The sequence below is a fragment of the Camelus ferus genome, chromosome 15, assembly GCF_009834535.1.
Source record: "Camelus ferus isolate YT-003-E chromosome 15, BCGSAC_Cfer_1.0, whole genome shotgun sequence".
NCBI classification, from domain to species: Eukaryota; Metazoa; Chordata; class Mammalia; order Artiodactyla; family Camelidae; genus Camelus; species Camelus ferus.
The window spans coordinates 55,219,118-55,245,662 of record NC_045710.1 but is presented as its reverse complement, the minus strand read 5'-3'; the positions used below and the strand labels follow the sequence as shown (position 1 = coordinate 55,245,662).

The window sequence follows — 26,545 nt, the reverse complement described above, 5'->3', positions numbered from 1 at the left end:
AATCCCTGCCCCTTCCCCAACGTAGTTGGAGTAATCCTTCTACTCATTAGCATATGAAATTACAGAGCCCATAACACCTAACAACTCTGCACCTTGTGTTCGCTCTCTCTCCTGCCCTCTGAAATGGCCTGCACTTTGTCTGTGGAGTGTGTATCTCCCTTTACTTTAAACTAAACACCCTCATACCTCTTGGCTTCTCTCTCTCTCTCTCGCTTTTCGAGATGACCCACGTTCTGCTTACGGAGCGTGTATCTCCTAAGCTGTTTTCCCTTCTGAGTGAGAGGACCACTCTGTCCATGGAGTGTGCATCTCTCTAAATAAGCCTGCTTTCACTTTACCAGGCCTTGCTCTTGAATTCTGTCCTGCACGAGGCAAGAGCCTCCGACAACACCACGACTGACCAGTGCCCCCTACTGACTGGCACGTCCTTCCAGATGTTTAATCAGGCCTAGTCGAATCTGGGAGCAACTCAGCCTCTGAATTCAGCTTGACTTGGAGGTTCCATTTTCAGAGGGCAATCTTCCTACCCCTTATTTCCAAATTCCTGGGGAAAACACGGCATAGTTAACATACTGGAGCATATTATTATGAGCAAAGGGCTTTGATTCTAGGATGCTGAGCAGAGCTGCACACTTGTTTCCTCTGCATTGCACAAAATTTGCCCAGCAGGGACAACACATTTCTGAAGTTCAGGGAGCCAGCAGTGAAAGGGAAGTAAGAATTTTGAATATAACACTCAATCTAACTCTTGGAGACAGTCTGGGACGCTCCTAGGCCAGAATCCATAGAAAAAGTCTGTCATTTCTCAGAAAACTCAGAGGAAATTCCTAAAATTGTTACAGCCTTAACCTGATTTGGCAGAAGACAGCATTTCCACCAAGTGGTTGTCTAAGGGGGGGGCCACCTTCATCAAGGGCTTGGGGAGCCAGTCTCCCTCTACTGGTTATGGCCCAGAAATGCAGGAGCCTCTAAATTCCTAGGCTACCTGTAGGCTTTATGCCAGGAGGTCAGGACCACTTCTTACCAGGACAATGGCTACTTTATTAATGATGAATCAGTTCCACAGACACGATGAAGGGCCCCTGAGCCAGGCACTATGTATCGTGAGGACTGGATAGACCAGGAGGGTTGATAAACTGCATATGGGACCAAATGATGTCTTTCAAATTCCAATAACCCTCATTCCTGGGCTCTCAGATGTCTGCCTGTGATTCTTCAGAAGATAAAGTACATTCTCTTCTGGGCATATTTGCCCTAACAAACTAATAGCCCTAGGGAATGCCTAATCTCACAGTAACTCCGGCTGGCTTGTTTCAGCCCCCTTATCAGAGTCATAAATCTCAATGCCCTTCACGGATCCTAATCTTCTTACCTCACCTACAACCAATCAAAGCGTTGTGCACAAGCTGATCAGGCACCTCGAGACCCTACCTTGTAAAAGACCGCAACAATCGACCCTCCGGGCTCACACAGGCACCCCTCATCTGTGTGGCCCGGTGTTATCTATGGCAGCTTAACCCGCATCACCAGGCCACCTCTGTGTTGTTTCCCCACGACACTCAGGAACACAAGTACATTGAACAGATGAAACAAACAGCCTTGCAGATGCTCTTACTGGGCCCAGCCTTCGGCTTGAATCTTTCTCTGCATCTTTCTGTGTCCAGTCCTTTCCTTGACCCAGGAACCGCACCAGAAGACCTATGAAATTCGATTTTTACTTCTTCTTAAAAAGAGTGGTCATGATTGTTTTCCTTCACTTTCTATTTCAGACATTCTGCGTTCATACTTTATCTCCCCCTGATCTTAGAGGATTTACATTTTCCTGTAGATCAGAAGTCTGTAGATCAGTGCTGGGGAAAAAATTACCTGGGGAATTTATTTTTTTTAAAAAAAGAGAGAGCGAGAGATTCTTGGAGCTCCAACCTTGACATTCTGATTCACTGGGTCTGGGGGTTGAGGGTGGTAGAGTTCAGAAACAGGCATTTTTAACAAATGCCACAGATGAATTTGATACATGGTCAAGTTTTGGAACTACAGTGTTCAGATCAGTAATTTCCAAACTGAATTCACTCTAGTGACACTCTGAAGGATACAGCCTTGGTTAAGGGCAAGTCTCTCCATGCCAGCACTAACCTACCCGTAAGCTCCCACTGGGAGAATATATTACAGCGAACATGAGAATGGTTTTACCGAGGAAGAGCCTTGAACTGACTTTAATAAATTTATTTTAAAGTCAATTATAACTATCGTTAGTAACAGATCAGTTGTGAATGATCTATCAACACATCTATGTCATAACCAAGAGCAGCTACTCCATAATGGGTTTTGAAGCCACCTCTTCTGGAGGCAATGGGAGTTTCAGGGTAGGGTTCCTCAAGGTGGGGGAGATGGCTGTCCTTCCCTTGGGGTGGGGCCGTGGTTTATCTTAATTTCCTCCGACTGGGATGTATCTTTCCTTTCTCACACTCATCACTTTGAGTCTCTATTAATGCATCACTAAAATACTTATTTGGATTAGAGAAATTTACTCCCGAGTGGTTCTCCTTCCACATCCCCATTTCCTGCAGGACCGGGATGGATCTTATGCATCTCAGCACCTCTGCTGCACAAAAATACTGTCTGGTGGACTGGACTTTTGGTTCTCTTTCGTCTCCTTCCATTTTCACTCAGCCTCTCATGAGATTGCAGTGGTCTTTACTTCCCAGTATTTTATTATGAAAAATTTTAAAAAGAAAAGTTGACTCGCCACCCAGAGCCTATAATTGTTCATGTGTTTTCCCACATATTTCTTCATTTATCAATTCATGTCATTTTCTATGTATTTCAAAGTAAGTTGTAAATATTACACATTGCCTCTAAACACTTCAGTATTCACATCATTAACTAGAATAAAAAATTTGTTTATGGGCTTTTTAAGGTAAAATTTACATACACTGAACTGCAATAATCTTAAGCGTACCATCTGCTGAATTTTGACAAACACAAACCGCCATATGACCCACACCGCTACCCAGATAAGAGAACACAGAAAATTCCTTCGTGTCTCTTCCCAATTCTCACCTCCATCCCTCAGAGACAACCATTGTTCTAATTTTTTTCTACCACAGTTAATTTTACCTGTTCTAAAGCTTCATATGAGCAGAATTATATAGTATTATTCTTTTGTGTAACACAGATAGGCGAAATGTAATCTGACTTCCAGAAAACTGGGAGATTGTATCACTCTTGGGAAACCATTAGGCAATATTGGGGCAAGCAACCTCAAGCCCAGCTCAGAGATCTTAGTGGTTAGTCCCAACCCTGTATCAAAAAAGCTTTTCCAATCTCCTCTAGTTCTGCATCATAACAACTCCTTGCGTCATAACAACTTGCATCACGTAATAAGCAATGCAGAAAAGAACAGAGATGAGAACTTTAAAAAAAATTTCCCACCACCTGGAAATAACCATCATTAACATTAGGTAGAAAATCACCCTAGACATATTTCCATGAGAGAAAAATGGGTAGGTAAATATAAATATAAATAATACATAATAATACTACAACTGCTATTTTAATTGGAAAATACTAAAATGGCTTTTATTAAAATTTAACAGAAGGAGAAACTAAACTGAAAATAACTTTAATTAGGCTGAACATCAAATATTTATTCAGCATGAGATGATTTCCTAAAACACTCCCCTATGGTTAGCGACTACAAAAAAAAAGAAGCAAGAAATTAGAGTCATTTTTTAAAAAACCGTATTTCCATTTTAGGTAGCATAAACTGATTTCTAGCAAATACGGTCTGCAAACTCCCCTTCATTTCTTTAACGTATTACTTAGCCTTTGAACTCTTATTTTATTGAATTCATGTTGTTACATTACAGTGTAATCCAAAGCATTTGTGAGGAATTTTCTTCGTTCTTTGTACTATGTTCTCTTCTAGACTGGGCTCCTCGTCTTCGAACACTGTGTTTCCGTTTTTCATTTGTTTCGCTGTTGCGCATTCATAGAGGTGTGCATGCTCGGGCAGTCTTTCCAGACCTTTTATATGCTCTGATAAAATAATCACATTTGTACTAATGAACACTCAGCCACATGGCGCTTACCGTGTCCCAGTTACTGCTGCAAGGGCTCTCCATATTCACTCATTTAATCCTCGCAAGAACACTGAGGTTTTATTACTAATCCCATTTTACAGATGAGAAACTTTAGGCATAAAAAGGTTAAGTAACTTGTTCAGGTAACTTGGAAGTAGCAGAGGCAGGTTAGAAACTCGGCATTCTGGTTCCAGCATCCATTTTTCTTAGCCACCTTACTTCCTGCCCTTTGTTCTCTACTGAGCTACAGTTTGAGGGCTGGGTATTTCCTGTTCTGCATACTTTTCCCGTAGCCTGAAGGTATGGTGGGTAGAGAGGGAGAGCACATCGCAAAGGTGGGGTTTGGAGATGTAACTTACAGTACTAGGCGTCGCTCCACCTCGCTGGAGGCTGTATTCCAATCTCCTTAGAATGAGCGTCCGCAGCACTTGGACTCCGTCCCCTAGTTCACTCTGTGGCCCTCACAGCCACTGACGAGGGTTCATTTGCATCTGCTTCACCCATTTCTCTCCAGCAACCGTATCTTCTTCTCTACAGTCAGAGGTATCTCCTTGGTTTTCTTCTCTCTTGATTGAGGGTTGATTAAGAATTCTCAGAATTTTGAGTGACTCAGTTATATGACTTCTGGAAAAGGAGGTTAGGAACCTTTCTATGCAATGCACTTCTTCTAAATGTCAGAATCTTCAATATTATTCCTTATTTGCCACTTTCTGAAGTTAATGGCACTGCAGTGCACCCTATTCCTTTGTTCGACTGTTGCAGTAAAACATTTTGCTGATTTACATAACTGTGGGGGCGGGGGGGTTGTTCATTCATTTAATTAGGTAGGTATTAGAGAAAGGAGACTCTGTGAGGCATATTCATGCCACCATCCTGAACCAAATATATATGCCCATAGATAAGCATTCATTGTTTCTTGAAGATCCCAAGTTAGCTAAATTTTATAAATTTGACAGAGGAAATAGGCTCCTATGGGAAAAGATGAAGGAAGAAACGTAAAACCCTAAAGAGTTAAAATTTTTAAAATCTAAGATGAAATGGAATATTCTGAACCAATTAATCTGGAAAATAAAGAAAAATGCTTTAACCACTGGGACGACCAGAGCTACTTAGCCTTTGAGTGAAAAATGTCAGATACAGAGAAAAAAGGAGCAGGGACAAATTTTCTATTTTTCTGCTTCTTAACATGGTTTGCACTTACCCTCTGTGAGTATTAGGTCTTCATAGTGTTAACAGCAGCTTTCGGTAGCTTCACCCAACTAAACATCCAGCAACGGTCTCATCTGCCTTTCTCCACCCCCGGATGTGATGTAAGACACCAAGAAACTGCACCCCAAGCCAGCTGGGAGTGCATAAGCTTTCTGACCTGTTAGCCCGTGACTGCTAGACAACAAAGGACGGGAAGGAGGGTGCAGGAGTTAGTGTGCCGTGAAGGGAGCCCCGCTCCTCTGCAAGCCTTGCACAGAAAGGTTAAAAAAAAAAAAGCAAGGAGTCGCCTGGAAGTTACAGCTGCCTCATTTAAGTCGTTTCACCAACAGAACTGAGTGCAGTTAAGACTTATTTATAGGATTAAAAATACCTTAATGTCACAGAGAACTGAAAGAAGATATTTGCATAACACATGGCTGATAAAGGATTTATATCCAGAATATATAAAGAACTTGCAAAACTCATGACTCTTAAAAATAAACCCAGTTTTAAAGAAAAAGATGAGAGCAGACATGTCACCAAAGAAGTGCTATAAACAAGCACATGAAAAGACGTCCAACATACTAGTCATTAGCGAAATGCAAATTAAAACCACAATGAGACACCACTGTATACCTATTAGAACATCTAAAACTTTTTAAGTTAATACCAAGTGCTAGCAAGGATGCAGAAGAACTGAAATTCCCAAACACTGCTGGTCTAAACACAAAATAGTACAGCACTTTGGAAAACAGTCAGGCAGTTTCTTTAAAAATCAAACATACATTTACAGTAAGAACTAGCATTCCCAGTCCTATGTATTTACCCAAAAGAAATAAAAACTTGTCTTCACACAAATACCTGTATTCAAATATTTATAGCACCTCTATTCATAATCACCAAAACCCAGCTGATAATCCAACTGAGGAATGGATAAACAAAACGTGGTGTATACATCCCACAGAATGGAATACCATGCAGAAATACAAAGAAATAAACCACTGATACACATGACTACATAAATGAATCTCAAATGCATTGTGCTAAATTAAGGAGGCCAGACTCAAGTCCACACTGTGTGATTCCATTTATGAAAGCAAAACTATAGGGGCGATAAATAGATCAGTGGTTGCCAGGAGCTGGGGCACCGGTTGGGTGGGAGAGGACTATGGAGACGCAGTATGAGGTGATGATATAAGTCTTCTTTGTGATGATGTAACTTTTCTAAACCTTGATTGAGATGGTCATTATACGCATTTATCCAAGCTCCTAACACTACACACTACCGGGGTGACAGTCTGGCACAGTGTGACTGGGTTCTCTGCTCAGGGCCCCACCAGGCTGAAGTGAAGGTGTCAGCGGGCCTGGGCTTTTCTGGAGGCTCTAAGGGAAGATCCATTTCGAAGACCATACAAGTTACTGGCAGAATTCAGTTCAATGCAGTTGTGGGGCTGAGGTCATTTCCTTGCTGGCTGTTGGCCAAAGGCTGCCACATTCCTTGGCTCATGCCCTCCCCATCTTCAAAGCCAGCAACAATAGATCAAGTCCTCTCCATGCTTTGAATCTGACATCCTCTTCTGCACCATCTCTGTAATTTATTCTACCCTCAGCCAGGGGAAAGCTCTTCTTTTTAGAGTTCATGTGATTACTTTGGGCCTGCCCAGGTAATCCAGGATGATCTATTTTAAAGTCAACTGCTTGGTAAACTTTTTTTTTTTTTTTTGAGTTATAGTCATTTTACAATGTTGTGTCAAATTCCAGCATAAAGCACAATTTTTCAGTCATACATGACATACATATTCATTGTCACTTTTTTTTTCACTGTGAGCTACCAGGTTTTGTATATATTCCCCTGTGCTATACAGTATAATCTTGTTTATCTATTCTACATTTTGAAATCCCAGTCTGTCTCTTCCCAACCCCCTGCCCCCTTGGCAACCACAGGTCTGTATTCTATGTCTATGAGTCTGTTTCTGTTTTGAATTTACGTTTTTTGTTTTTTTTTTAGATTCCACATATGAGCGATCTCATATGGTATTTCTCTCTCTCTTTCTGGCTTACTTCACTTAGAATGACATTCTCCAGGAGCATCCATGTTGCTGCAAATGGCGTTATGTTGTCGGTTTTTATGGCTGAATAGTATTCCACTGTATAAATACACCACATCTTCTTTATCCAGTCATCTGTTGATGGACATTTAGGCTGTTTCCAAGTCTTGGCTATTGTAAATAGTGCTGCTATGAACATTGGGGTGCAGGTGTCTTTTTGAAGGAGGATTCCTTCTGGATATATGCCCAGGAGCAGGATTCCTGGGTCACATGGTAAGTCTGTTCCTAGTCTTTCAAGGAATCTCCATTCTGTTTTCCACAGTGGCTGCACCAAACTGCATTCCCACCAACTGCTTGGTAACCTTAATTACATCCGTTTTGCCACATAACATATTCACAGGCATGACCCCAGGGGCAAAGGTCATGGGGGCCAAAACTGTGCCCATGACATAGATTTTAAACAATGACCTAATATACACACATATAAATGAAACAAAAGGTAAAATAATACTTACCTTTCACTCAGTTCAACACTTTGACGCTTTTAATGTATTAAAAGGCCAGTGTCAACATACTATACTGATTACATGTTCCATTAATGAGATGCAACCTCTAAGTTTATCTTGAGAAAAAGGCCTGCATGCCCTTTTAAATTCTAATCTGAAACAACAGGAGACCCATGGAAGGGCATCAGGGGCCTGTGTAACCCCTGAAATTATTTATCTGGGACTAACTAAGCAGAAGAAAAACAAAGTCACCTCGGGGACAGTTTGCAGGTATCTCCCCAGTGCCACTACAGGCTGTCAAGGTCATGAAAAGTGAGAAAAGATTGAGAAATTGTCACATAACAGAGAAGACTGGGGAGACATGATAAGTAAACGCAATGTAACAGATTGGATCTAAGAACAGAAAAAGAATAATGAGAAAATTGGAGAAATCCAAAAAGTCTGGAGTTTAATTAACAGGGATATAAGTTTTAGTTTCTTACTTTTGACAAATGCACCTGGAGACGTAAGATGTTAACAATGGGGAACTGGGTGAGGGGTATACGAGACCTCTGTACTCTGTTTGCAGCTTTTCCGTAAATCAGTATTATTCTGAAAGAAAACTTACTTATAAAACATTACAAGATTGAGTACCTGTACATTTTTCTAGGAAGATTTATAGATTTTATACCCTCCATCCATGATCCAAAAATAGTAAGACCCACTGTTCAAAGCTTCCGCTGTTTTCCTTAACCACCCCTAAGTATTGACTCCTTTCTGCTATGTCACCCACACCTTCCCTCAAAAAAACAAAATTTAGCCAGGACCTGGGGAAGGGGAGAAGGGATATGTTTAATGGGTTCAGTTTCAGTTCAGGAAGATGAAAAATGTTCCGGAGATGGGTAATGGTGATAACAATAAGAATACTTAATGCCACAAAACTGTACACTTAAAAATAGTTAAAACGGTAAATTTTATGTTATATATATTTTACCGCAAGTTAAAAAATAAAGGAGTGGGTACTGATATATGCTATAACATAAACCTTAAAAACATTATCTAAGTCAGAGAAGCCAGACACAAAATATCACCCATAATTCCATTAACAATGTTCTAAAATTGACTGCGCCGAGAGTTGTACACATCTGCGAATATACTAAGAACTACTGAAATGTAGACTTTAAATGGGCAAATTGTGTGGTCGGTGAATTACATCTCAATAAAGCTGCTAAAAATTTTTCACTGATTTTAAATACAGGATCACATTTACTTGACCTCTGGAGACCTTAAGTGGCACCTCGTAAATTCTGGAACCACATTCTGCTGATGTGCTTAAAAAAAAATAAAATAAAATAAAATAAAAAGGAACAAATAAATGGAAGACCGAGGCTTACAATGGCTGGCAGGGAAGATGAGAAGGATCTGTGACTAGGTGTGGCCTCGTTCCAACCATGGGGGCAAGAACAAGGCGAGACTGTAAAACACACTAGGCTGAAGTTGTCAGATGCCTTTATTTGGTCCTTATGATTCATGAAGCCACCTACACAAATCACTCTCTGTACCTCTACCGCAAGTAGCAGCAGCATTGATCCAGGCCAAAAATGGAAGACACGGCAGTGGAAGACCTTGCAGAGAAAAGGTAACAGGTGAATCTCTGCGTATCCAGGCTTAGGTTGAAGGTAGGACAGGAAAAGGGTACAAGTACAGGATTCCAAAGACTGTTCTTCAAAGCGGAGGCCTGCAGAGGTCCTGGCTGAAGGACGCAGGTGCAGGCTCACAAAACTGCCCGGCTCAGCAATCAGTCCAACGTCCCTAGAAACACAAAGAGCAATGTTTAAAGCAACACGCTTCAAGAGCTGGACAGTGTAAGCAAAGTGGGCAAAGTTACGGGGAAGCTACTCTGGTATTGGTGGTTCTTCTAAGACCAAAACACTCATTTTGAGGAACAGCCATCCAAAAGATCCTTGGGGGAAAACATGTCATTGCAGAGGGTGGGCAGCTGGGTCTGGGAGAGTTCGAATTAGAGGTGGGGAAAGGGCTAAGAAGCTGTTGTGTCAATCAGTGGGCATCTGCGGAGACCACACAAGGGGTGAGTGATACAAAATAAATGAGGGAAGTTCTCTAAGCAGAGTTTATAAACTTTGGCAAAAGTTTCAGTTCAAGATGGGAGGCTGAACCCACAAGTCTGTATGCCCTCCGATGCAAGGAAAAAAAAAATCTTTTAAAAGGTATATAAATCTACGATAAAGAATGGGGGTCCATCAGCAGTTAACAGATTTCAACAAAAAGCTGAATGATAGAAATCAGACTGAAGTACGTTTATAAATAAAGCGGAGGAAAATGAGCCTCAAATAAACACACAGGGGACTGCAGCAGAGATGGGGGCCCATCTACCCAGGAAATTCACGAGGAGACTCAAGACTCAAGACACCAAAAATGACAGAGACGCAAGGCCAAAATGAATAATGACTCAAGTGTCTGTATGAGAAACAGTTGACCCCTTCTCACCATAACCCTCCCTGCATGCAGCCCTACCAGAAAACAAGCCTTTAAACTAAACCTAACTTTGGGGGGAAGGTGTAGCTCAGTGGCAGAGTGAGTGCTTAGCATGTACAAGGTCCTGGGTTCAATCCCCAGTACCTCCATTTAAAATAAAATAATGTAAACAAACAAACAAACTAAACCTAACTTGAAAACCAAATCAAAGGGCTCTCTTCTAAAGAACTAAATGAATTATCCGGAGAACCAGAGCAGCTTCTGAAAACTGCAGCACCCCGCAGTCAAGTTTTCAATATTCTAGCATTTGGAGGCTCCCAATGTAACATCTGGTCCCATCCCAGCCACACTAAGGTAAAATCACAAGACAAAATTCACTCTCCATACATACACAGCTTCCAAACAGTGTTCTTATTCCCTCATTCTAAAATAGAATAAAAATTATAAGGCATTTGAAGAAAGTCTATTGAGGACAAGGAGAGACTAAAACTTACTTAAAACTAAAAAAACAAACAAACAAAAACCCTAGAATAATTCAGGGGGAAAAAAAAAAACAACAAACAGAACTAAACAACAAACCAAAAGAGAAATACCTCAAAAAATGTTTTAATAGTCCTTGCTTTTGATAATGGCAAATTCCTGCTGAGACCAACTGATACAGCTGATTAAAATATTTTTAAAAAGAAAAATCCTTCAGGCATTAAAGAGGCCTCAAGAAAAGGCAAATGCAAAATCTGGAGAAGGTAACGGAACACAAAGAAAACCCAACCTTGGAAACTGCTTTTAACCGGAGGGAATCTGCCAATCCAAAAGAAAGCTCAAGAAATTGTGCTGTGATTTTGGCAGGCTGAGCAAATCAAGAGTCAAATCAGAGAGTCTGCTCAAGTGAGAAGTTCTGATTAACTGCCCCCTTTTAAAAGCTGGATTCCCAAAAGGCTACACCCTCAGAGTAAGGTAGAGCTAGAATTAAATGACCCCCTCACAGACCTGCCATCGGGGTTCTTTTTATCATCACAATGATCAAGGAATCCTCAAGTCTTAGATTTGGAAAGGAGGTCCTGGACTGATGCCCCGAGGTGCCTTGCAGAAGCAAATGAACATCTCGTTTGGAGAAAGGTCTCATTATTCAGGCCTCAAATTATCCAACAAATTATTTTTTCAAATACAGTGAAAAATATACCAACATAACTAGGCATACAGGGAAAGAAAGACCATGAGACAATACCAACAGAAACAACAGAGAGAAAAATAAATCAATCAATCAATCTTAAAAGGCTTTGGACATTAGCTTGGACACAAACTATAAACAATTGTACCTGTTATGTTTAAGAAAATACAAGCCTCAGAACATCTGCAGCAAATACAAATAATAAAAAAATGACAAAATAGATTTGAAAACTAAATGAAATTCACAAAAACTGAAAAATACAAAAACAAGAACTGAAACTAATAAATCAACAGGAAAACATTAAAGGAGACAAGACCACAGAAGAGAGAGATAATAAACTGGAAGGTCAGAAAAATTACACAGAATGTGTCATGGAAAGGCAAAATTATGGTTGACTTTTAGCATATTTTAATAGGAATCCAAGAAAGAAAGAACAAAACAGAGTCAATATCTGAAAAGATACTGGCTGAGACCTCTCCAGGACAGACGAAAGCCATCAATCCATAGATTTAAGAAACCTAAGCAGACTACGGAAAAGCGAATCAACACCTAAATACATCAGAGTGAAGCTACAGAAAAAAATCAAAGACAGAAAAATCTTAAAAGCAGACAGAAAAAAGGGGAACAAATTAGCTTCAACAGAAACAACAGAAGCCAAAAAAAGAGAAGAATGATCACTTCGATGTGCTAAAAGAAAGAAAGTTTCACCTAGAATTCTATATTCAGCAAAAATATCTTTAAATAAAGAAAATAAAAGGTTCTCACACACACACACACACACAAAGTAGAGTTTGCTACCAGCAGACCCTGTAAAACCAAGGATTTACATCACAAAGAAAGTGATCAAAAATGGAGAAGAAACATAAAAAAGGAAAGAGGAGCAAAGACAGCATAAACATATGGTTAAGTTCACACAACGTCGCCTGTATACTACAGCGATAATAATGCCTTACGTGGGTTGATAATGACAACATAAAATGGGTAACAGTAACATCATGAGTCGGGGATGAAGGACTTGTAAATCGAGCTCATTGAATCCTAAGATCCCATTTGGCTGAGGATGAAGGGAAAGGTACCAACACTAGGCTCTCACACATTAAGGATGCATGTAGTACCAATTTTTTTAAAACTAGAATGTAGAACGTTCAAATTGATAAGAGTTAAAAACGGAATGAATTATCCTCAAAGAAAGGCAAAAAAAAAAAAACCCCATAAAACAAGGACAAATAGAAAGCACAAAATAATAGGATGCATTTATACATCATTAATTACATTAAATGTAAATGAATTAAGTGCTTCACTTAGAGACAATCAGCCTAAAATTTTAAAAATAATCTAATTATGAGAGAGGAAATCAAGACAGTGGAACAGGAGGACAAAGAGCTCACCTCCCCTCAACAACACATCAAAAATACATCTACATGTAGAGAAATCCTCACTGAACACTTAACTGGAGACTGGCAGAAAGACACCTGTAAAATCAAGGCTGTAGGAAGGATCCACAGACAGTTGGGTAGGAAGGGATGAGAAGCAGTCAGGTCAGGACCCGCACCTAGCAGGGGGCACAGAACAGGAGGGGGGTTATGCTGGCTTAGAGCCCCGCCCTGGGTAGTGAGCAGTCTGCATCACACCATGGGCACCCCAGCTCTGGGGTCCAACCACGGAGGATGAGGCCCCTCAGCTGGTTTGAAATTCACTGGGACAGACAGCATGACTGTTAAGAAATGTAGACTCCACGAGTGAAGGGCACTTATATGCTTGCTAATTCCTGAAACAAGGCAGAGGAAGCCGCCTGCAACCGCCCAGCATTCTAGCTGATTTCCCGTGACCACTCAGTGCAAGCCCCGGCCCGCCATGCTCCAGAGCCGCTCCACCCTAGGGCAACAGATGCTGCAGCTGAGGAGAGCGCATGCCTGTGAGGGACAGAGCTGGCGGTCACGGGGCAGCAATCAGGAGTGATCTGGAGCTCCAGCTGCTGTCGGGACCACCCCAGAGAGCACCCCAGCCGACACCAAGTGCCCACTCCAAGCCCCTCTTGCTCTGCAGCACTGTTCGCCACTAGGGCAAAGGCTAATGTTGCCGAGAAGAGTACAGAGTTGTGGAGGACAGAGCTGACTGAAGCCTGGCAGAGCATCCAAATGGGGAAAGAGCACCCATTACTACTGATCATGGGGCAGCAGATCAAGAGCAGTCTGTAGCTGACTGGTGCTGGGACCACCCAAGCATGGGCCTCAGCCTCCACGGGGAGCCCAATCCAGTCCTTGGGTTCCAGCACGTCTCCCTTCTGCGAGGGGAGAGGGCACACACTCAAAGAGAACACAACCAGCTCACACCCTACTCTCAGGGCTTTTGCTCCAACAATTTAAGATGTGACACAAGCCCTAACAGGGTGGTGTTGGCAACTGAGCAGCAGAGAAGACCTGGCTCACACCTGCCTCTGGCTCTCGCCCCTCCATGTCCAGCCTGCCCTCGTACCAAGATGACAGCTGCCAGCACCCCCTGCAGGAAGAGGTGACTCTTGTTCATTTCAGATCCAGCTCTCCCAGCAAAGCCACGGGCCACACGCGGACGGCATAAAGATGCTCCATGGGGAGGGTATATCTCAAATGGTAGAGCGCATGCTCAGCATGCCTGATGTCCTGCGTTCAATTCCCAGTACTGCCTCTAAAAAATAAATATATAAGTAAGTAAACCTAATTACCACCCCCCCAAAATGTAAAGATGCTCCCACACGAGCACACCCCTTTAAGACTGGGATAGGTAACTGTTTCACCTAATTTCACAGAAATAAAGCTAAGCAAAATGAGAAGACAGAGGTATTTCTTTAAAACGAAAGAACAAGGTAAAAAAACCCTGAAAAAAGCAACTAATGAAATAGAAATAAATAATTTACCAGATAAAAAAAGAGTTCAAAGCTTTAGTACCAAGAATGCTACCTGAACTAGGGAAAAGAGAAGATGAACACAGTGAAAATTTTAACAATAGGAAATATAAAAAAGAACCAGTCAGAACTGAAAAATAAAATACATGACATGAAAAACACACTAAAAGGAATTAGCCAACTAGGTGACAAAGAACACGTAAGTGATCTGGAAGACAGAATAATGGAAATCACCCAATCAGAACAGCAAAAAGAAAACAAATTTTAAAAAGTGGTAACAGTACAAGGGACTCTGCGACAGCAAGCATATCAACATTCACATTATAGAGAGTCCCAGGAAGAGAAGAGAGGAAGGGGGATAAAAATGTATTTGATGAAATTATTGCTGAAACTTCCCAAACTTGAAGAAGGAAATATATTCAAGAGGAGGAGGCACAGAGGGTTCCAAAAGCAATGAACCCAAAGAGCCCCACAACAAGACATATTATAACAGCAAAAGTTAAAGACAGAATTCCAAAGGCAGCAAGAGAAAAATAAAGAGTCATATACAAAGGAACCCCCGTAAGGCTAACAGCTGATTTTACTGGAGATCGTCATTCTAAGTGAAGTAAGCCAAAAAGAGAAAGAAAAATACCATGATATCACTCAAATGTGGGATCTAAAAAAAAAAGAAAAAGGATACTAATTAACTTATCTACAAAACAGAAACAGACTCCTAAAGTAAACAAACCTATGGTTACCAGGGGGAAAAAGGGTAGGAAGGGATAAATTGGGAGTTTGAGAATTTCTAGTACTACTATATATAAAATAGATTAAAGAAAATTCTTCTGTATTATAGCACAGGAAACTATATTCAGTATCTTATAGTAATTTGTTATGAAAATGAATATATATGTATGACTGAAACATTATGTTGTACACCAGAAATTGACAAATTGTAACGGACTATACTTCAACAGAAAAATTTTTAAGTGAAGATTAGCTAATATATATAAAAAAAGAATACTGTGAAGAACTTCACATCAATAAATTTGAAAATTACATGAAATGTACAAATTCCTAGAAAAACTATAACACTTCAGGGGTTAAAAAATTGTGTCAAGAAAATAAAACAGGAATGGTCCTAAAACCATTCAAAAAATTGAATCAGTAATCAAAAATCTTCCCACAAAAATTCCAGGCCCAGATGGCTTCATTGGTGAATTCCATCAAATATTCAGGAAGAAATAATTCCAATCTCACCGTTTTCTAGAGAGCAGACAAGATAAAAAGGGCACCCTCTCCAACTAATTTATATAAGGCTTACATTCAATACCAAAAAAATGCCAATCTCCTTTAAGCAAGTGATGCAGCATTTGCAATCGGTTAAAATTAATCTACAAAAAGCCTATAGTAGGTATGATTAATGGGGAAATGCTGAAAGCTTTTCCTTTGAAATCAAGATGCCTGCTATCAGCACTTCTATTCAACACAGTGTTGGCAATTCTAGCCAAGGGAAAAGAAAGAAAAAGATAAGGATTGGAAAGAACTTCACAAAAGTGTCATTATTGGCAGGTATTACTGCTTAATTAAAGAAATCTAAAACAATTAATGGATAAATCATTAGAATTAATTAGAATTCAGCAAGATGCTAGATACAAAATTAAAATATAAAATCAAGTATATTTCTATATACTAACAACATTTAAATGATTTTAAGAAAAATACCAATAACAGCATATTAAGCACTTAAAGGAAAGCAACTAAAAAATGTCAAGATTTCTTGAAAGATTTCTAAAAAAAGGTTTATTTTAAAAACATAAAAGATCTAAATAAATGGAGAAATGTACCATGTTTATGAACTAGAAGATTCACTATTGTAAAGATATGATTTCAACCACTAAGTAATCTACACATTCAATGCAATCTCAATCAATAACCCTTCTTGTGGAATTTGACAAGCTGATTCTAAAATGTACAGGCAAATGCAAAGAATCAAAAATCACCAAGACACTTAAAAGAACAAGGTGGGGAGATTTGCTCTCTCCGACAAAATAATTCAGATAGTGTGGTACTGACATGGGAATAGACAAAACAGATCAGTAGGAGAGAAACAGCCCAGAAATAGCCTTGACTTTTTTGTTTGTTTAACTGAAGTACAGTTGATTTTCAATGTTGTGTTAGTTTCTGGTGTACAGCACAGTGATTCATTCACACACACATTATACATACTCTTTTTCATGTTCCTTTTCATTATAAGGTTATTACAAGGTGTTGAATATAGTTCCCTGTGCTTTACCATAGGGCCTTGTTGTTTATCTATTTTATATATAGTAGTTTGTATCTGCTAATCGTAAACAGCCTTGATTTATAACAAAGGTAGCACTGAAGTGAAAATGACATGGAAAAGTGGCTATCCAAATAACAAGAAAAAAATTAAACTGGACCCCCACCTCAATCCTATAAACAAAAAATCAACTATAGTTTTATGAAAAACAAAAAACTGTAAAGATTTTAGCATACAGGCGAATGTCTGATGAACTTGGGGTAGGGAAAAAAGTCTTAAACAGGACAGAAACAGCACTAGCTATGAAGGAAAAGATTAACATATTTGACTATCCTTAATTAAAAACTCACACTTATCAATTATCTTAAGAGTGAAAAGGCAAGTCATAAACCAGGAAGATATCTGCTTCTGGTATACTGAGAAAGATTCCTATTCAGAACAGATACATAGACATATACATAGTAGTATAAGGCAGTAAGAAAAAGGACAAAATATCCAAGAGAAAAATAGGACTCCTTCCTGCCTAAAATGCACATGCACATGAAGAAGTGCTCAGTCACCAGCAATCAGGACGAAGCAAATTAAAAGCACAAAGCAGTCATCACTTCACATTCCTACCAGACCGGCAAAAATCAAACTCTGATAATACCCAGTGTTGCTAAGAATGGGGAGCCATGGAAATTGTCATACTCTGGTGGCAGAAATGTGAATCAGATGTACAGGTTGTCTGGCCGTACCCACAAAAGATGGAGGTAGATATATTCTATGTCCCGGAAATTTTACACACACACACACACACACATCCCTAGAGAAACATGTACAAGAATGTCCATAGCAAATCGCTCACTAAAAAAAAGGCTATCCAAATACCCACATTAAAATGGTTCAGTTGTGGTACTGCCACACAATGGCATGCCATTCAGCAGAGAAAATGAACAGACTAAAAACATGTGCAACAGTGTTAACTGAATCTCATACATGTGTTAACCTAAAGAAAACAACTGTGGGCCCGATGCTGACCATCCAGATGCTGGACTACAATTTGGTTCCATTTTTTGGAAGCTAAAAAAAAGATATAAAACTAAATCTTAGTATTCAGGGATGCATGCTTCTGTGGTGAAACCATTAAGAAAATCAAAAGTAATTACCACCAAAAAGTTAGGATACAGCCATGTCAGGAAAGGAGGTAAAAACAGAATGGATAAGGAGATTTTGGAGGCTGCCTATTCTATTTCTTGGCCTAGTTGATGGTTACAACAGTGTTCACTTTATTATTTATTTATTTTACATTTGTTTTTTGTGTGTTACATGTCATAAGGAAAGGCTTGGAAAATAATATATATATATTTATATACACATATGTATACACACACACACACACATATAAATACAACTGCATAAAATAGCCAGATTACTAATGACAGCTGCCCACAGGGAGGGGACCTATATGAGGGATTAAAGGACACAGCAGAGGAAGACTGTTCACAGTACTGTTTTTCAACTTCTACATTCAACCTACAACGCATGGAAGATTTAATTATGGTAAGAAAATGTGTTTTCAGCCTTGACAATGTCAAAGTAACACATGCAGATAACACAAAGTGAGAGATGGGAGCGGGCTAAAAATGGGAAAGGAAGTCACACTTATAAAGTGAGGAGTCAACAAAAAAAATACATATTTTAGTATATTATATAACTTGTAAAGGTAACAGAGGAGCAAAAAATAATGACAAAATTACCAAAAATCAAAAAGGAGGGAAGGGATTAATGGGGCACTATAGGTTAGCCAAATCTTCATTTATCATAGCAGGAAGTCAACAGATAACATTTACAGTTCATAAATCAATGATGAAATATAAGTAACCATCTGAAAAGCTAAAAACAATAAAAAGATGAGGGGCAGCAGCTGCATTGTATTATAAGTGATTAGGTAACTATTTGAGTTTTAAATATGAATATATATACTGACTTGATTAAAAAAGAAAAAATAATTTCACTTAGAACATACACATCTAAGGACATAAGGACATTTATTTTATCAGGTATAAAATAATATAATATTGACTCAAGATATACGGGCTAAAGAGACCAAAATTCAGATCTGCTAATACACGACAGAGCAGAGGGATTCAACTGCTGAGATTATTAACTCTGAAGATGAGAATAAACATATCCATCACTCGGTAAATGGCCACTGATTAAAAATCCAAGCCAAGCACTATGCATGGTCGGTAGGTACTGTGATGTCTTTAAAATGGAGATTTGATCATCTGGCTTACCTCTTCGAAAAGCTGGTAATTAAAAACAAACAGGGTAGGCTCCAAACATTTTTGATTGGTCACTGATGGCATGTCGGTCACAAGAAGCTGCCCGCCTTAGTTAGGCAGCTAACAAGTTATTTTTAAGAAAAATGAGTAAGCAGTAAAGAGGCTGAAAAAAGATGCACAACTTAAGAGAATACTCAATAATTTAGGCTAACAGCTAGCCATGGGAATGTATCTTAAAAGACATTTAAATGAATATATCAAAAGAGCCATAGGCCTAAGTTGATACACAGTAGCAGAATAAAGAAATACAAATAGTGAAATAAATAATTTGAAAAAAAAGATTTCTGAAGGTAACGAGGCTTCAAGGAGGTGATGAAAACATTGGTGTGGTAAAGGTGAGAAAGATCTGAAGGCCCCTGGCTTTCACAAAACTATTCAATCAGAATATGCAAGGATGAGTATGCTGATCAGATTCAGGAATTACGTAAGAGAGAGAGCGCTAAGAACAGGTAATTAAAATGAGGTATTTCAAATATTTTCTACTTCAGTAATAAGCTTTAGTTAGCACACAAGTTAATCCAACAATCCTAAGAATAAATAGCTTACAGGGCAGTACAGCATCCCGCTGTGGCAAAATAATCACTTTACGCTAATTGTTAAAGAAGAAAAAAGAACAAGAAGTAATCCTTTAATTGTTAGCAACTGTTTCTGATCTCTAGCATTATGATGAAGGGGGAGATTTATATCTAGGGGTATAAATAGATAACTATTATCTATGGAGATCAAAGTAAGAATCAAATTTCTGAATCCACCTAATTCCACTGGTGTCTTTAGAGTGCCTCCCATTTTTTATGGTTAACAGTTTTCAGGAAGAAGTTCTAATTACCCAAAGGAATATGAATTAGAATTTGTTTTTCCTACCTTAATAGGAAATAGGGAGAAAGAATTATTCCCTACATGAACAAGGAAGAACCAGGCATCAGGTTTATAAGGTTGTGAACTCAGATCGCTAACGTGGGGAAGACAGGTGGAAATGATTACCCAGGGACCGAGAACTCACCTTCTAGAAAAGCAAATTCATCCACAGCTTCTATTGCATTATCTGAAACACAAGATAAAGGCCTACTGACTAACTCTGGTCACTTGGGCATCAACCTCTTCTAAAAGCACAACCCACACAGTGAAGGCATGAGGCTTTACACAAGGGAAGGCATTTATAAAATTTATCCCTTGCTATCTTGAGATCCACATCTACTCCACCACCAAATCTTACATATCAGCTGTCTCTCCACAAGAGTTAAAAATCTGGGTAAATACCATTCACTGCGAGGAATCTCTTTGCTCTAAGAGTCATCAGAAGAGTTTCTGAAGATTATATATATAACATATACAAGGAAAGTAAGATTATGGTATATGAAAGCTTATACATATGCAAGGGTTACCAGCTAGAAAGTAGTCAGAAATCAAAACTACTTTCGGGGGGGGGGGGTCAAGCCCGGTACAACAAGGCAGAAGGCATAAAGGGGTCCAGTTAACTCTGGCAACATCTAGAACTCCTCTCGTTCACCGCCCTAGCACGTCTCCAGCCACCCAAAGCACAGAGATTCAAAAGGCAGGATTTTTCTGGCACTGAGGCAGTCCAACAGAAAGCATCGTTGAAAGAGACCTGGGGCACCTCTCCCCTTCCAGTGCTGCCTTCTCAACCAGTCTAAGAGAAAGCCTCACCCAGCCCTCCCTTGTCTGCCCCCAGATGCAAGATACCAGTGACACGCTACCCAGATCTCTCCTCTGAAGGGTCTTCCTCTTCCCTTGTTGAGCACAACAGTAGGCATCTTTTGCAATGGTCTCCACAAACAGTTCCTGTGAAGAAAACAAGCCGGGGGACAAAAAGTAAAAATTCTAATAAACAAACCAAAATTGAAAAATTAAAAAAAAGAAAAAGAAAGAAACAAAGAGCAGAGTTGTATCGATGAGTTTCAGCACTATTCTTGTGCGTGCTTCGGTTTGTGAGTGCGGCGCCAGAGGTGAAAGGGGGCTTGGATGCAGCGGGACGCTCCCGGGAAGGCTGCACTGGACTTCATGAAGGTCTAGTCCCCTTCCCCCTCCCGCAGTGGCCCAAGACACATCCGTCCCTCCCTCCCTTTTAAATCCACCCCGCTCACGTACCTGCGACTCCTACAAGTTCTGTTAGTCTAGAGATGCAAATTAAAGTCGTGTCCCCGCCCTCATGAAGAGGCAGGTGAGTTAACAAACCAATGCTACAGTTCAACGTGATCCTTTTTCTGTCTTCCCTTCCTATACTCACATCTCAGAATCCGGCCCCAACACCTCTCTTACCTACTTCACCCCCGCTACCCACCCCACCCCCGCCTGGGTCCTCAGCACACCCCGCCCCAGACCCAACTCTTCCTCCGGCGCTCCCCAGACCTGGCCCGGGACGCGGCTAGGCCCCGCCCCCGCCACGCCCCCCTCCCCCCTCGGGCCCCGGCGCTCCCCGCCCTACCGCGGCTCGTGCCAGAATGAAGATGGCTTCCTGTCCCGCGAGCGTCACGTCGGGGTCCGCCTTCACCAAGGCCTTCACTCGCGCCAGAGGCAGCCTCGAGAGACGAGCCCCGGGCACACTCGTCGGGGCTTGAGGCTGCGGGGCCGCCGCGTCCCCACCTGGCCCCTCCTCCTCCCGGGGAGCCCCGCTTCCAACCGCTGCCGCCATCCCGGCCCCGAGCGTGCTGCGCGCGGCCGCCGACTGTGCGCGCGCAGGCGGCGCCGGCCCCTTTCCCGCGCCCGCTGGAGGCCGCGCCCCCAGCGGGCGCCTGGCTCCGCCCCTCGCGCGGCGGGGAGCTTCCTGGGAGGGCGGAAGGGCGCGGTGGGGTGGGGGTTGGTCTGTCTTTTCTGCTTCTCTCTGCGCCTCTGGCGTGTGGTGTCTGTCTTGCCGTTCCCGATGACTATCACGCGCTTTCTGTCTAGTTGAGCCCCCTTTTGAGAAACTTGATTGTAAAAGTAAACACAGTAGTAACAGAAACATATAAAGGAGAAACTTGAACAATTTTATATGCTACTGGAGGAGACAGTAAGTTGGAGCGGTATAATGTGGGAGGGAAGAGGACGCCACTTCCACGATTCTTCCCTTTCTCATGACAAAACCTCATCTATACCAGTTAGGGTCCAGTTAGGAGAAAGATACCACACAGGATTTTAATAGGGAAAGTAATTTGAAAAGCAAAGTTTAATATAAAATTAGTAACTGTAACGGGAGTAAAGAGGACTATTAAGGGGTAAAGAGAAGTTTAAAGAATAGAGGACTCTCATGTATATGCCCAGTGTTACTGAGTCCAAACTTGTTCTGCTCAGCACAGGACAGGCCAGTAAACTGGGAGACGAGGTGTTGGGGCAAGGAACAGCGACTTCATTTGGAAAGCTGGCAGACCAAGAAGGTGGCCGACTAATGTCCTGGAGAACCATCTTACCCAAGTCAGATTTCAGGCTCCTTTCAAACTAAAAAGGGGAAGGGGTGTGGTTGGTTGTTGCAAACTTCTTGCTGTAGGAATTCTTTGTTCTTGCAGCTGTCCACGTGGGTCGGTCATGGTGCCCCTGTAAAACCTCCAACAAAACAAATGTTATTTTCTATGTTGCAATTTGTTGTCTTTATATAAGTGCAAAAGTGTTAATAGCCTTAAAGGTCAGAGCCTTGAGAATAGGCTCTCCTGTATATTTCAGGCTGTATGCAACATTATTTTACAAAAGGTGCAGAGCTAGCAAGACTTAAGCCTAGAAAACAGGGCACAGGGTTAAAACCAAAGGAACAGATCTAACATGGAGTTAGATTTGTTATTTTCTATTACACCAGGGCTGGGGTGGAAAACTCACGGATGTAATGAACATGGGAGAACACGCCCTCCGGCCAGAACTGAGATCAAGACCTTGGAGAGGGTGCAGCCATTACTCCCTGAGCAGTGAAGTCTTAGAAGTGTGTGCTGGCAAGACTCACTGGCAATTCATCTTCTGGGATGCTTTGGGACGGTGCCTATGAAGAGATGCTTCACACTGCTGGCCAATGTGCACCGCACAAGCTTGTTAAGAAGAAAAAGCACGCTGGAACCAGGAAATGCCCTCTTTATCCTCCAGTGCCCTCTATTGATAAAGCATAACGTCATAATCATCTGGCCAAGGAGAAGTATTCTGGTACCACCAGCAAGCAATGAAGGTGGATCCGTAGCTGAGAGGCAATAGGTTGATAATGGCACACCAATCCGGGTTAAATTGAATCTTAATGCCTATTCCACACTGACACCCATGCAGCTCTATGTGGACAGAGAAAACAAAAACAAAGTCAACAACAAAAGCCAAAGTGACTACTCTTTCCAGGCTTGTCATCAGTCTCGTGGGGAAATCAGGGCAGCCGGCAATCCCACCACGTTCTACTCAGTTGCGTATTCACCCAGAGGATTGACACCTTCTCCTTCCTCCTCAAATGTACACCTTCTCCTCAACCCACTGGCTCTCTCTGCTGATGACTTTCTATTTCACAGAGAAAATAGAAGCACTGAGAGTAAGAGTTTCTGCCAACACTCCTCACCGCACCTACACACCTAACATCACTTGCACCCACAGACTCTGCCTTCCCACCAGTGACGGCACTCAAATGTCCGCGCTCCTCTCCAAGGCCATCCCTCCACCTCTCTCCATCAGATTCCCAACACTTCTTGCCTTCAGTTCCTGTCAGGATACGGCTTTAGTTAGGTAGGAAAAAGTAATTAGCTTTATATATATTTTAGAGGAGGTACTGGGGATTGAACTCAGGATGTTGTGCATGCTAAGCATGTGCTCTACCACTTGAGCTACAGCCTACCCCGCTACACAGCTTTCCAAAAAATTTGCTCTTGACCCCACACTTCTGTTCAACTTCTGCCTCATTTCTTTGCTCTTCTTTATAGCAAAAGTCTTCTCCAAACTTATGTATATTCAGTGTCTCCATTTTTTTTCTTTTCACTCCCTCTTGCATTTACTCCAATGAGATATTTGTCACTGCCAGTCAGCATTTTCAAGATCACCAATGACCAGAGCCACCCCTGGTGTGCAGGGACTGGAAAGATACTTTTTTCAGGGCTGTTTTTTTCATCTAAACTATTTGATTCTAAAATATATTTCAAAATATATGGGCCTGTGTTGAGATTTATCAATGAAGATTGAGGATCATCGGTATCAAAGAGATATTTACATGTTAGTTCATTGCCTCATCGCTGCACTTGAAGATTCTTTATGGAGTCTGAGCACCAACTATTCCTGGTTCGGGTGCAGGAAACATCTTTCCATGATCTTTTGGCTAACGTATCTCTCACCGTTAGAAAATGGTAGCAACGCAACAGCCGTAACAATTGCTCACAATATTATAGTTCTTTGAAACCTGTTTATATTGAAACAGTAGTGGTTTGGGGCTTGGGTTTTTTGTTTGTTTTGCGTGCGTGCGTGCCTCTTCATTTCTCTAATAGCATGTATGTAATGCTGGCTACATCATTATTCTCATGCTGCATCATTAATCATGGCACCTGTGCATACTGGCTTCCAATCACTCTCCCAAATCGTGTCTCTGTTCTTCGTTGATGACCAAAAATGCAAACCTTACCAAGACTTATATACAGGAAAATATGAATGGTAATCCATTTTCTGATTATGGTAAATTTTCTGTTTGGGAATTTTATAGTGTTAACATAGAACAACACATCTTCAAACCACATATTCTCTTAAATTCTTTAGGCTGTAATTGTTGCATTTTTAGAATGTGACCACCTTTAATGTTGCCTGTAGTCCTGCTTCTAAACACCACCATCAGTAGGGAGGAGAGGCAAGGAGATATGAATGGAGAAAGAAAAACAGTCCCAGTAACATGAGGAATGGCCATTCCTTATTAGGCATAGCTTAAGATTGACCTGGGAAAACACTATCACCATATCACCTGGAGCCAGAGTGGACATTGGTTGGAAGAGCCTGTTGGCATTACAAAGCAACAGTCTTTAAAAGCCCTCAGAGGAGACATGCACAGCCACCCCTGGAGAACTTTCTGATGTGTGGTGTGAAGGAGACTGTGACATGACAACCCCCAGTGGCGAGGGACTCTGCAAGGTAAGAGATGCTGGCCACCATCCCACACCTTTGAGTGCTGTAAATCAGAGATGGCACTGTGCTTGGAACACAGATGGGTGAGAGTGAGATATGGGTCCACACATGCAGCTCAAGACAAGTGTCAGCAGTACATCCTTAGTAGCTCAGTGTCCTCTGTCCGATGTGAGACTCACCCTAAATTGGTGAGTCAGTGCCATCCTAGTGACCCAGCGTCACACAATCCCACATCAGCCAGCAGGAGCAGCCCAGTTGCCAGGCTGCCCTCCGAGAGCCATCTGATGACCCTATTGGCACAAATCTTGGCATTCCTCAAGGCAACGGGTCAACCCTATACGTAGAGTGGAGGAGGTTCAGAGAGTGCCCCAAAAGAGGAGAAAATGAGGATTGGGGTCTTCACATGTCCCTGTCTAAAGATGGGGGCTGCCATTTGTCCCCAGCACTGGGGTCTACCATGATGAAGCGAGCCCTACTCGAAGAGGGGGTTGGATAACCCCATCTATGTTTTTCCACGTACATTGTTGCCACGCTTCTCTCCAGGGACCCTCTTTTTTGTTCTAGACTTGACCTTATCCACAAGCACTTTAAGGCCCAGATAGAAAATTCCTCATTGCCAAGAATTAATTTTTATAGTATTTGGAGAGACCCCATGATTCATTGGGAAGTTTGTTTTTCCAAAGATGCGATAGAGTCCCAGAATTTCCCAGCTTGAAAGGATTTGAGGTATTCATAAAATCATACGACATTCAGATCTGGAGGAGTTCTAGGGTCATTCAGACCAATTCTTTATTTCTGCATTTCCTCTTTCTAAGCCTCCTATATTGGTTTCTGTAACATCCAATGCCCTAGTTTCCCTCCTATCTTTCTGGCCACTCTTTCTCTGTCTCCTTTGCAGGATCTACTTTTTCCAGGGCTAAATCTTCATACTCTTTTGCTTACTCTAGATCCCTGGGTGAGCTCATCCCGGACCATGGCTTTAAATATCATTTATAGGCTAATGATTCCCAAATGTATGTTCCCAGCCCCACACTCTCCTCTGAGTGTCAAGCTCATATATCCAACAGTCTGTTCCTTACCACTGGTGTATCTCACAGGCATCTCAACCTTGACATGCTTACAAATGGACCCTAGATGTTACATTTGACATTTATCAATGAGATCGTCCTCTAGTCTTCTGACCAAAAGAAATGGCTCCAATGTCCATACAGATGCCAGAGCCTAAAAGCCAAGGGTCCTTCTTCTTACCAACCTTCTTTTCCCTCCATCTCACATCCAGTCTATTAATACATTCTTTCCAGCCTTCCCACCTTTTCTCAAATGCCTCTACTTCTCTTCATCTCCAATGCCAACATTCGTATCGAAGCCATCATCGTGTCGCCTCTGGACCATGCTTGTAATGCCCTAACCTGTTTTCCCTATTTCCCGTGTCACCTCCATCCATTCTTTGTGTAGCAACTGGAGGATTCTTTCAAGGTGTGAATTTAAATCTTAAATCGTCCACGGGCTCCCACTGCAATCAGAATAAAGTCCAAACTCGTATAACTGCTTCA

General features: G+C 41.4%; 1 protein-coding gene and 1 long non-coding RNA gene across 3 annotated transcripts; both read right to left on the bottom strand.

Annotated features, from left to right (window-relative positions):
* Window positions 1-1,259: 1,259 nt before the first annotated feature.
* LOC116669059 lies at window positions 1,260-23,774 on the bottom strand. Its single transcript, XR_004326437.1, has 3 exons — window positions 23,764-23,774; window positions 8,558-8,562; window positions 1,260-1,339 (listed from the first exon to the last, which is right to left on the bottom strand). It is a non-coding gene; the product is annotated as an uncharacterized LOC116669059 (long non-coding RNA).
* POLE4 (DNA polymerase epsilon 4, accessory subunit) lies at window positions 9,296-21,673 on the bottom strand. Of its 2 annotated transcripts, XR_004326436.1 has the most exons (5): window positions 21,385-21,673; window positions 20,657-20,741; window positions 19,942-19,983; window positions 13,943-14,131; window positions 9,296-9,615 (listed from the first exon to the last, which is right to left on the bottom strand). XR_004326436.1 is itself a non-coding variant. In XM_032497934.1 (4 exons), exons 1-4 carry the CDS (start codon window positions 21,589-21,591, stop codon window positions 9,602-9,604), a joined length of 348 nt encoding a protein of 115 aa, XP_032353825.1. In that variant the 5' UTR covers window positions 21,592-21,666; the 3' UTR covers window positions 9,296-9,601. The 2 variants fall into 2 exon arrangements, 1 of the variants encoding a protein (XP_032353825.1); XM_032497934.1 differs by lacking the exon at window positions 13,943-14,131 and having other exon boundaries at window positions 21,385-21,666.
* Window positions 23,775-26,545: the final 2,771 nt, after the last annotated feature.